Source organism: Cydia fagiglandana, chromosome Z, assembly GCF_963556715.1.
Source record: "Cydia fagiglandana chromosome Z, ilCydFagi1.1, whole genome shotgun sequence".
Classification (NCBI taxonomy): domain Eukaryota; kingdom Metazoa; phylum Arthropoda; class Insecta; order Lepidoptera; family Tortricidae; genus Cydia; species Cydia fagiglandana.
The window spans coordinates 11,120,498-11,134,645 of record NC_085959.1 but is presented as its reverse complement, the minus strand read 5'-3'; the positions used below and the strand labels follow the sequence as shown (position 1 = coordinate 11,134,645).

General features: G+C 36.5%; 1 protein-coding gene and 1 long non-coding RNA gene across 2 annotated transcripts in view; both read left to right on the top strand.

The window, feature by feature from the left end:
• The window catches only part of LOC134678332 (uncharacterized), a 381,674-nt gene that overhangs the window by 180,621 nt on the left and 186,905 nt on the right, over positions 1 to 14,148 (top strand). The gene's annotated exons all lie outside the window — the stretch shown is intronic.
• The window catches only part of LOC134678322 (uncharacterized), a 113,082-nt gene that overhangs the window by 15,483 nt on the left and 83,451 nt on the right, over positions 1 to 14,148 (top strand). Inside the window, exons 2-3 of the mRNA XM_063536850.1 lie at positions 11,582 to 11,662; positions 13,163 to 13,286. Coding sequence (XP_063392920.1) covers positions 11,588 to 11,662; positions 13,163 to 13,286 — 199 coding nt within the window. The 5' untranslated portion in view covers positions 11,582 to 11,587. The remainder of the gene's footprint in view (positions 1 to 11,581; positions 11,663 to 13,162; positions 13,287 to 14,148) is intronic.

Genomic DNA, 14,148 nt, shown 5'->3' with positions numbered 1-14,148 from the left:
TCCGAGTCCCGGTCCAAGTCCAGGTCCGGGTCCGGGTCCGGGTCCGAGTCCGGGTCCGAGTCCGGGTCCGAGTCCGGGTCCGAGTCCGAGTCCGAGTCCGGGTCCGAACCGGATCCGGGTATGAGTCCGGGTCCCAGTCCAAGTCAAAATCGAAATTCGAAATCACCAAACATGTACTATGCGTCGTTGAAGAGTTCTGTTCTGATCATCATCAGCAGTTCCACTTCATCAAATGCGACAGTTTTTAATGTAAATGCTTGATTTTATGATGAAAATACAAAAAATTCTATACGTATGCCTTTAAGATTTGAGGAGTTCCCTCGATTCCTTATGGATCCCACTCGAAGCTCGGAACTCGAGCTTGACAGAAATGTGGCTTAAAAACTAAACTTGCTTAACAAACATAACGAAGAGGACAAATCGCCAAACGTGAACTATGCGTCGTTGAAGAGTTCCGTTCTGATCATCATCAGCAGTTCCACTTCATCAAATGCGACAGTTTTTAATGAAAATGCTTGATTTTCTGATGAAAATACAAAAATCTCTATACGCATGCCTTTAAAATTTGAGGAGTTCCCTCGATTTCTCATGGATCCCATCATCAGAACTCAAGCTTGACAAAATTGTGGCTTAAAAACTTAACTTGCTGAACAAACATAACGAAGAGGCCAAATCGCTAAAGGTGAACTATGCGTCGTTGAAGAGTTCCGTTCTGATCATCATCAGCAGTTCCACTTCATCAAATGTCACGTTTTTGAATGTATATGCTTGATTTGTTGATAAAAACAAAAAAATCACCATATGTATGCCTTTAAGATTTGAGGAGTTCCGTCGATTCCTCATGGATCCCATCATCAGAACTGGATTTTGACAAAAACGGGACCAATCTGTATGCATATACATACAATCAAAAAAATAATTTTCAAAATCGGTCCAGTAATGACGGAGATATGGAGTAACAAACATAAAAAATAAAAAAAATAAAAATAATAAAAATAAAAAACATACAACCGAATTGATAACCTCCTCCTTTGGGATTTGGAAGTCGGTTAAAAAGAGGTGACACATTTTAGGTCTCCCACGTTATTTTCATCGACATGATTCGAGGTTGTTCGGCATTGTGGTGTTGTGGTTGATTGGAAAATTGGAGGCTAGGCCATTCTAGTTAGTTTCACATCACTCCTCACATTATCACCCATGCATGTCAGACATTTGAGAATGATATTGATCAATAAATAATGTATTTGACGTCTTAGAAACAGAACGAAGAGTGCCCGCTTGTATAACTACTAGGTTATCTATTGTATTATTAATATACGGATTATGTTAATTTTTATCGGTATCAGGAAGTAATTTATTAATTTAATACGGACTAACGGGACGAAATAACGGGACTTAATATTTAATTGTCATCCTTTTGTTCGTCAGATTCCTGAAACTGCTAAAAATTACTCTCGGGTTAAAAGCCAAGTTTATCAAAACTTCCTGAATTATTCCTGTAAAAGATACCTACCTATTTTCAATCAGCTACCATGTCGTGACGCATCAAGCTAGTATCGCGACGCTGGTTGACCAGGATTAGATAACATTTAAATCCTCTTGAGATAAAACATGAAACACAGTCATTATATATGGGCCCGATTCGGATTTTGAAATAGACATCTATTAGACATCTTTTAGACATCACCAAGATACGATAACGATATGTTTAAGATCTAACCTGTCAAATTTGACATTTGCACGATTCTGGGGATACTCTTGAACGATTTCCACAGGATATCTAAACTATAACGTATCTAGAATGGATCTAGGAAGTGTCGTCTCTTGTGAATATCTCGAAGTTCGAATACGGCAGTATATATTTCGCCTCCCTTTTTTAAGGAAACATTATCATTTCTCTCCTCTTGGCCTTTTCATAAACGGTGACAGTCTAATACCAGTAAAATATATTGTTTCGAATTTATTTAACTTTGATTTATGATCGACTCTTAGTTACTCGACATTAAAGTCGACAATATGCTTCGTAAGGTCAACATGGCATAGCAATATACCTGACTGTTTTTAGGGTTCCGTACCCAAAGAGTAAAAACGGGACCATATTACTAAGAATCCGCTGTCCGTCTGTCTGTCTGTCACCAGGCTGTATCTCATGAACTGTAATATTCTCATGACTAGATAGTGGATTTTTTCACAGATATGTATTTCTGTTGCCGCTATAATAATAAATACTAAAAACAAAATAAAATAAATATTTAGGTGGGGCTCCCATACAACAAACGTGTTTTTTTTTGCCGTTTTCTGCGTGATGGTACGAAATCCTTCATGCACGATTCCGACACGCACTTGGCCGGTTTTTACATAAATATTTTGCGTCAGAAATAGCCCTTTCTTCTAAATACTTTGTACCCATACTGTTTCCTTAATAAATTCTAGTCTCAAGCTCATTCGTAAATATTTTAACAATAAAACAAACATTATCTTGTATTTTGTTGTGAACAAACGACGTCTTTAAAAGAAATTGATAGGTTTTCTGAAAAAGGCAATATCAAATTAAAAGTTGTTCCCGCAAAATGTAGTGGGCTAAACTAATGATTCACATACTTAATACTGTTCGAGAAACGTCGGTTCGATGTAACGCGTGGCAATTAAAACTTTGGCAGTCGTTTAACTCAGAATATCCCACGTTTTACTATCCAAAAAACCGGCCAAGTGCGAGTCGGACTCGCGTTTCTAGGGTTCCGTACATAATTGCGACTCGCGCTTGACTGCACATTTCTAATAGGTTTTCCTGTCATCTACAGGTAAAAAAACTACTTAGTGTATTTTATTCAAAATTTTCTTAAATAACTTCCAACTTAATGTATTTTAAAATTATAAAAAAAAACATGTCCATCTTTGGCTTACTAATTTACAAAAGTATATGTACCAAATTTCAACTTAATTGGTCCAGTAGTTTCCGAAAAAATAGGTTGTGACAGACGGACAGACAGACAGACGCACGAGTGATCCTATAAGGGTTCCGTTTATTCCTTTTGAGGTACGGAACCATAACAATCAGTAAGTGGACAGGCGGACCTGCTAGAGGGGGTATTCTTTTTATAATTAGGTTTTTATTTTATAGGTAAGTTTCTTTTATTTTAGTATTAATTTTTAATTTCTTTGTAGTTTTAGTTTATTTTAATAAGTTATTATATACAAACTGCAAATCGCCGTCATGTTTTTTTTACGATATCAGTAAGTTATGCTGAGTTTATTTACATGGACTTTGTGGTGAAAAGTTTGAGATAAATATATTATATCTATTATTATGCTTTGTTGCTGAGATGTGTATTGTCACAACTCTCCTTAGTCTTCCCTATAATAATGAGTATCGTTCTTAATGTTATGTCCCAGTACAGGACACTCCCATTAGTTGCTATAATCTATCTTAAATAATTCTTGGCAATAGAGGTATATCCCTAACAAAGAGGCTGTCAACGATTGAAATGGGTTCTAATGATGGAAGCTTCACACTATCCTAACTTTACCTAGAAAAATGTAACTGAGCGACCGAAATATCAACTTGGCAACTAAGCCTTGAGCGACTAGGCTTTGAGATTAATAAGTATAATAAATTAAATTTATTATAATATTAATTTAATTTAATTTTATATTGAATACTTAGGACCGTCTCCTTTGTGTTGTTATGATAGGTTTAATTTGACGGGTTTAAAGGGAATTTTATAACACGTCGAAGAGGAATCCACACTATTTAAATACCTATTCGATGTAGATCGTACAGTGTATAGTAAATATCGCCTTTTAAATTTTCGACATAGTTGCATAATATGATTATTATAGTATTATTATTTCGTATATTTCGTTCAATAATATCTCCAAATTTCTATCGCTCGTATTTCGAGTGACGCCCCCCGGTGTCGTAATGTAGCATCAGATGATCTGTAAGCAAATATAAGGGGTATACCGAGCGGATGCCCGGATGCCCGTCTGTTATTATTATTATATAAATTTAGCTGTGTTCAAGAAATCTTTAGACATACATTTTCTCTCAATTTATAACGACCCCTCGTCCGTTGTATGGCTGCTATCTCCTTCGAGCAGACAGTTACGACAATAGTATTACCTGCGGATAGATATATATTCCTTATGACGTCACTAACGGAAGGGAGGATATTTATTCATAGTTTTATATTAATATAACGTGTAACTCAGAAATAAAAGGTGATCGGTAATAGAAAAGCCATTACCTACATAGGTACTTACAACACAGAATCAGTAAAAAATAACAATCATGACGAGGCTCGAAAATTGTACCTAATCAAATATAATTTTTATACCTATCTATCGATATATGTACATACACCTCGCTCGATAGAACAATCATGCTCGATTTTTAAAAGCCACCGATCGTATATATGTACTCACTTTTACACATTTAGTATGGGTAAGAAATTATCGTCTAAACAACCAATATCAAAGTATTCAGAACAATTACGTTTAATCCCTATAGTTACTTAATATTAAAAATGCGAAAGTAACTCTGTTTGTCTGTCTGTTACCTCTTCACGCTTAAACCGCTGAACCGATTTAGACGAAATTTGGTATGGAGATAGTTTGAGGCTCGATGATATTACTACACATCTGTATATGTATATGTAGTTTACATATATTTGACTGTACCAAAAAAATAATTGACTAAACAATCAATTAATATTTGCTAATAATGCAGCAAATAAGGATGTTAACCTTTCAGTTATTATTACAAAAAATGCGAAATACGGATGACTTACTTTTTTGTTTTAAAATTTTAAACAAATGTTTTAATTTCTACTTTCCTATTACTGATTAATTCTTACGTGTTGTATTAACATTTCTAGCACCGAGATATAATTGGAACTTCAAACGTTCGTATATTATTTTCCTCTCTATCGCTCTGGCTTATTCTAGTAACAGAATAATAATCTTCGATAATCGAGGTTCGCGATAGTCCCCCAGTTTCAATTACCCGGCTGGTTGAAAACTATTCGAGTCTCTACCGTTAACTATTAGTCTTAGCGGGGGGAATATCTCACACCATTAGTTCGCACAGTAGGGATGTAACTCCCGCCGAATACCTTGTTTGAGTTAAAAGAAAAATAAGCTGTGATATTTTTTGACAATCTTATTATTTCTCTTTTGTCCTGACTCTGAAATACGCGATAACAAAATGCGTCGAGTTTTTTTATCTCTTCAGATTAATTAAGCTTATGTGAGATAACAAAATATGAATCTGCCTACAGTATTTGTTCGCGAACGTACGGTCGAAAGTATTAATTTATGAGTTTTATGACCCATTTCGTACCTTGTCACAGTGACAATCAATGTGAAAGTCGCTAGAGATTTCATACTATTGTCACTGTGACAAGATGCAAAATGGGCCATAAATTACACTGGGTACTTTCGACTGTACCTACCTATAGCCTGTGGATCAACGTTTTTTGTTGTCACATTGTGTTTTATAACGGTTCAAGACATAACATGGTACATGTGTAAAATATTATGGTTAAAGATTCTGTATTCTCGTTAAGAATTACAAATTATAAAATATTTAGGTACTTACTAATATTATCTGGGTGGATCCACTTATTAGTGTAGTTATTCAATCCCGTTGTCCGGGGGACAATACTGGAACAGTTAGAAGAAATATTGAGTGTCGTTCTACCAACAAATTTAAGTAAATTACCCATTATGGATATTATAACTACTACAATAATGCATGTTTAATATAATTAGGGTTTTAAGAACTTAACCATGGGAAAGAGTAAAAAAGTTGATTCACCTATTTGTCAAATAAACATTTTACTCTGAAATCTCCTTTTACTGCTTGTAAATTTAGGTATTTTGTATACCTAATTCGACTGCATTATTTAAGTGTTTGCTCGTAGACAATTCCTTACTTAACCTCTAGCCGCCCATACGTCAAATCTTGCCAAGCAAAATGAACTTTTATTTTGTCAACACAAAGTTGACACAACAGGAGACCTTTTTATAGGTCTGTGGGTGGCTAGAGGTTAAGGGGCTACTTATTCTACTTAATATCGGCCTGTCAGTTGTTCGAAACTGTCAAAATTTTGTTCTAACTGACAGGCCGATACCGTCCGGCGGACTGTTAATCAGTGGGCCCTTTTAGACCCTTAATGGCCCTAAGATTGAGATCGCAGAGGTATCTATGGCAACTTTCCACGCTTTGCCAACATCGCCAGCTGTTTACACACTCACAAAGTGCCCGGTCGTGTTTATCTCTTCTATTTGTATTACATTCTCTCGTTGTAAATTATTTATTTAACGAACTCAAACATTTTCGGTGAGGTAAGTACGAGTTATGAAAGCACAATAAGCTAGTTATTTGTAGATAATATCGTAATATCACTCCATACAACACGACTTTCTTTTATACATTTAATAGTAGAATACCTACATATTACAGAAGGTAATAACGGAAACCCAAAATTAAGTACCTAATATTTCCTGGAGTTCAGCATTTTATTGTTACCGGGTAGGTTTTATTTCTGTAATGGACCACCTCCCCCTACCCTCTAACAATCTCAGAGTATTTGAAAACTGCGCAGTTTTGCGAAAATAATACATATTTAAGATGGTAAGCCAAAAATAATGCCACGCAAAGAAGGACTACATAATTTAATGACAATATAAACTATACCTAAACTAGCTTAGAAATGACAATACAAAATTATTGACAAGTAGACTGGTGCAGTGTTGGCAAAAAATCAATTCGAATTGACGATTGACGATTGAGGATTGACCGATCAATCCGAATTGACGATTGACGATTGACGAAACTAATTCTAAATCTACTGATTGAGGATTGACGATTACTAATCGTTAATTCGAATTGATCGGTCAATCCTCAATCGTCAATCGTCAATTCGGATTGACGATTACTTTGTATGTACCTACCTAATGTCCTTTTTATTTAGGCCATTTTTCGAAACTAGCCAAATACGTTCAAAAGCGGTGTCTGAGTTTACCAAAGGTTCCGAAACATGTTTCCGACGGCAATATGAAGGATGTCCTTTTTGGAACATTTTCGGGACTTTCCTTGAAATTATCCAATAGCGTTCAAAATCGATATCTGAGGTGCCCAAAGGTTTCGAAACTTGTTTCCGAGGGAAATATTGAGAGATGCCCTTTTTTGGGACATTTCTATTAAATTACCCGATTGCGTTTAAAATCGATATCTGAGGTAACCAGAGGTTTCTAAATATCTTTTCAACTGCAATATTGAAAGGTGTCCTGTTTTGGGACATTTTAGTGACATTCTTTGAAAGTGACTGCTTGCATTCAAAATCGATATCTGAGGTGCAAAACATGGTTTCAACGGCAATATTTAGATTCTACACTTTAGCCGCGTACTTACTTTACTACCTGCATTACGCCACCCTGCTGATAACAAGATGCATTCTAAAAACGTACGAGTGCGAAAGAGATAGCATGATTCTAATCCTTTTATTGTTCTAGTGGTGTCCAGTTTGAGTCCAGTAGAGATAAGACATTCGGTCTTCAACCCTTGTTGTTTGTTGGTGTGTGACTGTGTGTGTTTGTTTTAAATTGGACTGTGGATTTTCTTTTGGCGTTGGCTTGTTATATGGACTTTTGAATTTACTTCTGGACTGTTTCATACGATTAACTTGGCGTGACTTTGAGGATTGGACATCGCAGTTGTTCTTACGGTAAGTAACATTTACCAACTATTATTTGTCGTAAAGGTTAACATTGAATATCTATAGGTACATTTTTTTATTCTAGAACAATGTTATGTGGGTTTAAAAATTTCACTTTGTTATTTTCGTGTGCAAGATTAATGGATAAAAAATAATTATGAGAATACATCTGTAAGATAACTTCTATACGATATTATAATTATGTCTAAAGCAATAAAAAAATATCATATTTCGGGCTCCCTTCGATTTCATTTGATGCTTGTTATGTTTTTATGACAGATTGTTATTGTGAGATAAATGAATAAATAATATCCATAATAACAAGTAAAGTTCAATATATAAAGCCTTGCCAGTATTACAGTGAATACCGGGGGATATCCCGATACTTACTGTAATACTCGCAAGGCATTCAATAAAAATAAATCATTCTTTTGGGCAACCTTTGGGCACCTCAGATATAAATTTTGAACGCAATCGGTTGGTTTCAAGAAATGCCCCAAAATGTCCCAAAACAGGGCATCTCGGAATATTACCATCGGAAATATTATTCGGAACCTTAGCGTAGGTAGGTAAAAAGTCATTTCTCGGTATTGCTGTCAGAAACATGTTTCGAAACCTTTGGGCACCTCAGATATCGATTTTGAACGCAATCGGTTAATTTTAATAAATGTCCAAAAAAAAGGAAACTACGTCTGTATTGCCGTCGGAAACATGTTAACTACCATGTGAACCTTTGGAAATCTCTGATATCGTTTTAAAGTGCCAACGAATAATTTAAAAAAATCTCCCGAAATGGAAGGGACATCTTTCGGGACCTATGGTCGACATCGATTACGAATATGAACGTAATCGGCCAATTTCGAAAAATGTCCCAAAAAGGGACATCAGTCAATACTGACATCAGGAACATGTTTTCGAACCTCTGGGTACCTCAGATATCGACTTTAAGTCCAGTAAATAAGTCCCAAAAAAGGACACCTTTGAAAAGTAATCTTAGGGACTATGGTTAATCTAGATTGAGAATTGATTTAATCCGAATTGAGGATTGATGCGTTAATTCCGATTGATTCAATCGGATTGACGCGTCAATCTGAATTGAATCAATTCGAATTGATCAATCCGGATTGATCAATTCGGATTGACGCGTCAATTCGGTTGATCAATCTGGATTGATTTAGTTCAGATTGATGCCAACACTGGACTGGTGTTACCACTATTTCACCTTTAGTGCCAGTTTATTTTATTTCTTCATATTCATGTTAGACTTATTTCCTATTTGTGCAGAATAAATACAGAAAATAGCGCGGTCACAGTATGAGAGTAGTCATTGAGTAGTCAAAACTGCTACTGACAGATTTGTATTATTACTGTGCTTATGTAAGTTCGCTCTATAAGTAAAAATAACAAGCATAGACAGTATTGTGTCTTCTGCAGATCAACTTGTTAAGGCTTTGATCAGTTATGTTTCAACGCAAGCACAGTGATTGATTGGATACGGAACGCTACAAAATGCAAAGTAAAACGCACCTAAAAATACTGACTTTAGGGTTGAATTTTGAATGACTTCTAGGTGAGTGAAAATGACGACCAAATGCGTTAATTGACTGCCGTTCGTTGTAAGTGGAGCATCGCTTGATTTCGGGACGCGCCCTATTTTTTTACATCACGGCTTTTGTAGCAACACTGCCATTTGGAGTGTGATGAAACCCTTTGTTTTGTACGAACGTTGATAAACAGAAAACATAAAAGTTCCATATTGGTAACGATAATGGGTGACTTCGACTGGGAAATTATAAGCATTCACATCGGTACTTATTATTGGTATGCGCTTGATATTTGACATTACTTTATGAACCGACTTCCGAATAGAAGTTTGAAAATGTTATTCCTATGTTTAAGTATGTACCTATATTAATGTTTGATTAACAATATTTTGGTACTGCATAATACTCTTTGCAATATTATTTTTTTCCTATTTTTAAACATCATCAAGTTTCGCTTGGAATATTTTTTTAAAGATTCTGACAAAATACTGATAAATAATTAGGATTCTACTTACCACGTAGGCTCATTGTCTAAGTCTTATTTAACCCATTGGAATTAGATTATCTTTTCATTATGCTTTGTACCCAATATTACTTTCATTAGCCTAATAATTACTTACCATTATTTTTTTGATGAACGATACACCAATAAAATTTTACTGCAGGTGACACGCAACCTTTACAACCCCAGTGACGAAACAAACGTGTTTAATATGTGGCATAATTAAAAAGCAGGATTTACGACCACCACCAGTTTGACAATGACATATTCGCTAGCGTCTCGCTCGTACTCGCATATTAGTGCAAGCGACGTAAGTATGTATATGCAGGAAGTAAGTTACGCAGAAGTTAGAGAATTCATATGGTAATTTGACAGTGCCAAGGCAGCCATGGTAAGAGCGGTTTCGCACTACGTCCGATCCGAATCCATGAAAATAAGGTCCGTAGTAGCCGTAGAACTATTTCTATGGTAAGTTACGCACTAGATCCTATCTCCGTCATCCGATTTCTTCCCGTCATTCAACGTGTGTGGTGTGTAACTTACCATAGAAATAGTTCTACGGCTACTACGGACCATATTTTCACGGGTTTGGATCGGATTCGGGTCGGATGTAGTGCGAAACCGCTCTAAGGCTACTTCACCTATCCGTCATACTTATTTGATAGTTAGTGAGCCTAAAAAAATGTACATCTATTACTTTGCTAATCATTTGTTATAATAGCGCACATATGCTATCAAATACACGCAAGTTCGATGATAATAGATCACATTAATAGTTTTTTTACTGCCCTCATTCGTTTTCATTGATCTTAAGCGTACTGGCTAGCCTGAAAACTGAACAATAGTTGGACTGTCCCAATGCGACGCTCGTACAATTTTAATTCAGTGACGTTTATGTTTTAAACTTATAAAAGTGTTGTATTAGTTTTAAGCAATACTGTAAACGTCCTGAATAAATATAATTTCTTCTTCTTCTTCTAATTATTCTGCCTTTACGAAGGCGCCGTCAAGCACCCTGAATTTCGCAGGCGTTAACTGATATCTCTGTTTATTAATGGCGGACACTAATGTATTCCGATAAGCATAATTACGGGGATTTTCAGCGTCGCTCCGCATATCGCTAATTTATGCAAATCAAGTTTGATTAAGGCTTCGTTGGAATCTGATTTTATCCACCAAATTACATAGCTGTAAAGGTGATGTAGCCGAATAAATAGAACGCACGTAGTTCAGGAATGGTGGGGAAAGTAGAACGATCATCCTGAACACGCGACGATACTTTATTGTTACGTGACGTCCATTTTTTTTAATTATTTATTAATACACAGTACAGAGCTTAAAACTATACAGATCCCTGCAAAACTGTATTTGTCTAAGTCTAAATTTGTCATGCAGATGTTGCAAATTTGTCATGCACAGATTTTAAAACAATAGTTGTTATTCCTGTGCAGTGCGTAGTGCAGTGGCAACAGCTCGTGTGTGAAATGAAAACCAGGAAAATATGTCTCATTTTCATTTATTTTCAGTTGTATCGTTACCCTGCATACGAAACCAGTGCCTGTAATCACTACACCTTACAAAACCAAGTCCCCCGCCGCATCTGTCCGTGTGTTTGTAATGTTTGTTCGCGATAAACTCAAAAACTACGGAATGAGTCGCCAATATACTGGGTGACTAAAAAATTACTGCATTCCCGTTGCCAGGCAGGTTTTGGGATTATTTTTAGCCGCCCTGTATATCATTTGGGTTACTGGGGGTCTAAGTTTCTTTTCGCCAACATAACATGTATTCATTCATTCATTCATTATTCACAGGGCAAGATGGCCATCATCCAGTCTTGCTGTTGCTGGAGGAGCCTGCGCCGCGGCTGCTACGCTTCTGCCTTGTACACTCTAGTAAGTACCTACTCTCACTTTTTAGGTTTCCGTACCCAAAGGGTAAAAACGGGACCCTATTACTAAGACCCCAGTGTCCGTCTGTCTGTCTGTCACCAGGCTGTATCTCATGAGCCGTGAAATTTTAACAGATTACTAATGTACATAAAAACTTTTTACCGGCAAGCACTAAAATTTTACTTGTTCAGTCCCTAATATTGCCAATCATTGACTACGCTGATGTCTGTTGCACAAACATTACACAAGCCTCGCTGTCCAAACTTGATCGTCTCCTTAACAATTGCATCAGATTCGTTTTTAACCTGCGCAAATATGACCATGTCTCTGCCTTTCGCCGTAAACTCCAATGGCTCCCAATTCGTGAACGCAGGTCATTGCGAATTTTATGTACTCTGTATTCAATTTTATTTGACCCAGCTGCACCCAGTTATCTCAGGTCTAAATTTGAGTTTATAACAACCCGTCCTGGTTGCATTCTCCGTGCTTCTCGTAGTCTGATGCTGGCTGTCCTCCCTCATCGGACTGGATTCTTGTCCAACTCATTCACCTGCCAAGCAATTCGTCTGTGGAATGCTCTCCCTCTGCCTATCAGACAAGCTCAGAGCAAGCTTTCATTCAAAAGCAAGTTGCGTAAGCATTTATTTGAAAGCATTCGAGACTAAATGTCTATGTGATGTCTCACACTAGGTACATAATTATTATATATATGTATGTTTATTTATATATATTGAATTTGTATATACGTAGGTATATTTTAAAATGTATATTTGTGTAATAGTATAGTATAGTATTATAGTTTGTAGTGTCGACTTGTGTCTATATTCTCATATTCACTATTTACAATCCTGCACCAAATTAATTACTGTCTCTGTTTAGCCCAATGGTTGACTGGTAGAGAATGCCTCAAGGCGTTAAGTCCGCCAATTGTACTCTTTTTTTTGTAAATTTGTGCAATAAAGTTTAAATAAATAAATAAATAAATAATGTATTTCTGTTGCCGCTATAACAAAAAATCCTAAAAAGTACGGAACCCTCGGTAGGCGAGTCGCACTCGCACTTGTCCAGTTTTTTTACGACACGACTATATAAGTCCATAAACTACCGGAAGCCAGTTTTGATTTAACAATTAGCTATATCAATTTTTCGCGCCCAAAAACCTCCATTTGGCAAATTTCATCGAAATCGTTAGAGACGTTTCTGAGATCGCCGACTTACTGATGTCATTTGACGACCGGTCTGGCATAGTGGATAGTGACCCTGCCTGTGAAGCCGATGGTTCGAATCCCGGTAAGGGCATTTATTTGTGTGATGAACACAGATATTTGTTTCCGAGTCATGGGTGTTTTCTATGTATTTAAGTACTTCAATATGTATATATTTTATAAATCGCTGTCCCCACAACTGAGCATTATTGAGCTTACTGTGGGACTTAGTCAATTTGTGTAATAATCTCCTATAATATTTATATTATTTATTATTTCTATGTTTGTTTGTTGCCAGGTGTACTTTTCGATAACGATCGTGACCATGGGGCACTTTATAGAGGTCGAACAACGCTACTTGAGCGGGGAGATGACCAATCCGGAATCGGAAAGTTTTCTAGAGCCGGAGAAAATAACACCAAGTAAGTGATAGACTAAGAGCCATAGGCGTACCCATGCACGGTGAGGCAAGGTGGGGCAGTTGTCCCACCCTGGACCCCTATTCGACAAGCGACGTTTGACGTATCGTGTTGATCTCCTGTTGATGTGGGAAAAATCATAAGTTCTCGAATACGTATAGTTCGTTTTTTTTAGCATTAGAAAGAACTTCGCAGAAGTAAGCTTGTGGTTCCAAATCCGGCACTTTTAGCGGTAATAATTTGAAGTAAATTATATGTATTGACCATGCTACATTAGATAATTCAATAATTATTAACAATTAAAGAGCCTGATAAAAACTGCACGCTTGCTTCTGTGGAGTTCTTTCTAATGCTAAAAAAAACGAACTATACAATGTCAAAATTTGCAATTAACAATCCACAGTTAGGGTGACAAGCAAACCAAACCGAACCACCCTTAGTTTAGAGTTGAGTTTTGGTTGGACCAAATGATATTATCCACCATTGATGGAATCAACACTCAGTATGCAATAAAATCAACTGTTGATTTGACGTGGATGCGAAATCTGACAGTTGTACATGTCGAATTTGGCCCCTGGTCTCTGACCATAAGCTAAGAATTTCTGTTTGAACCGAACCTGTTACAACTTACCCAGCCTCCCTTACTTCTGCCCCACCCCTTAAAAAATGCTGCGTACGCCCATGCTAAGAGCTAGTCTAGTAAGAGGTCTTTGGTTAATTGTACATATAAGTAAATACATATCGTTTTGACTCAATTTTACACTTAATTATGAATCAATAATACAACACGGGCTACGTTATTTTTAAAAGGACAAATCGTAAAAATGACATTAATACATTTAAGTGTAAGCCGTTCCACCCCCCC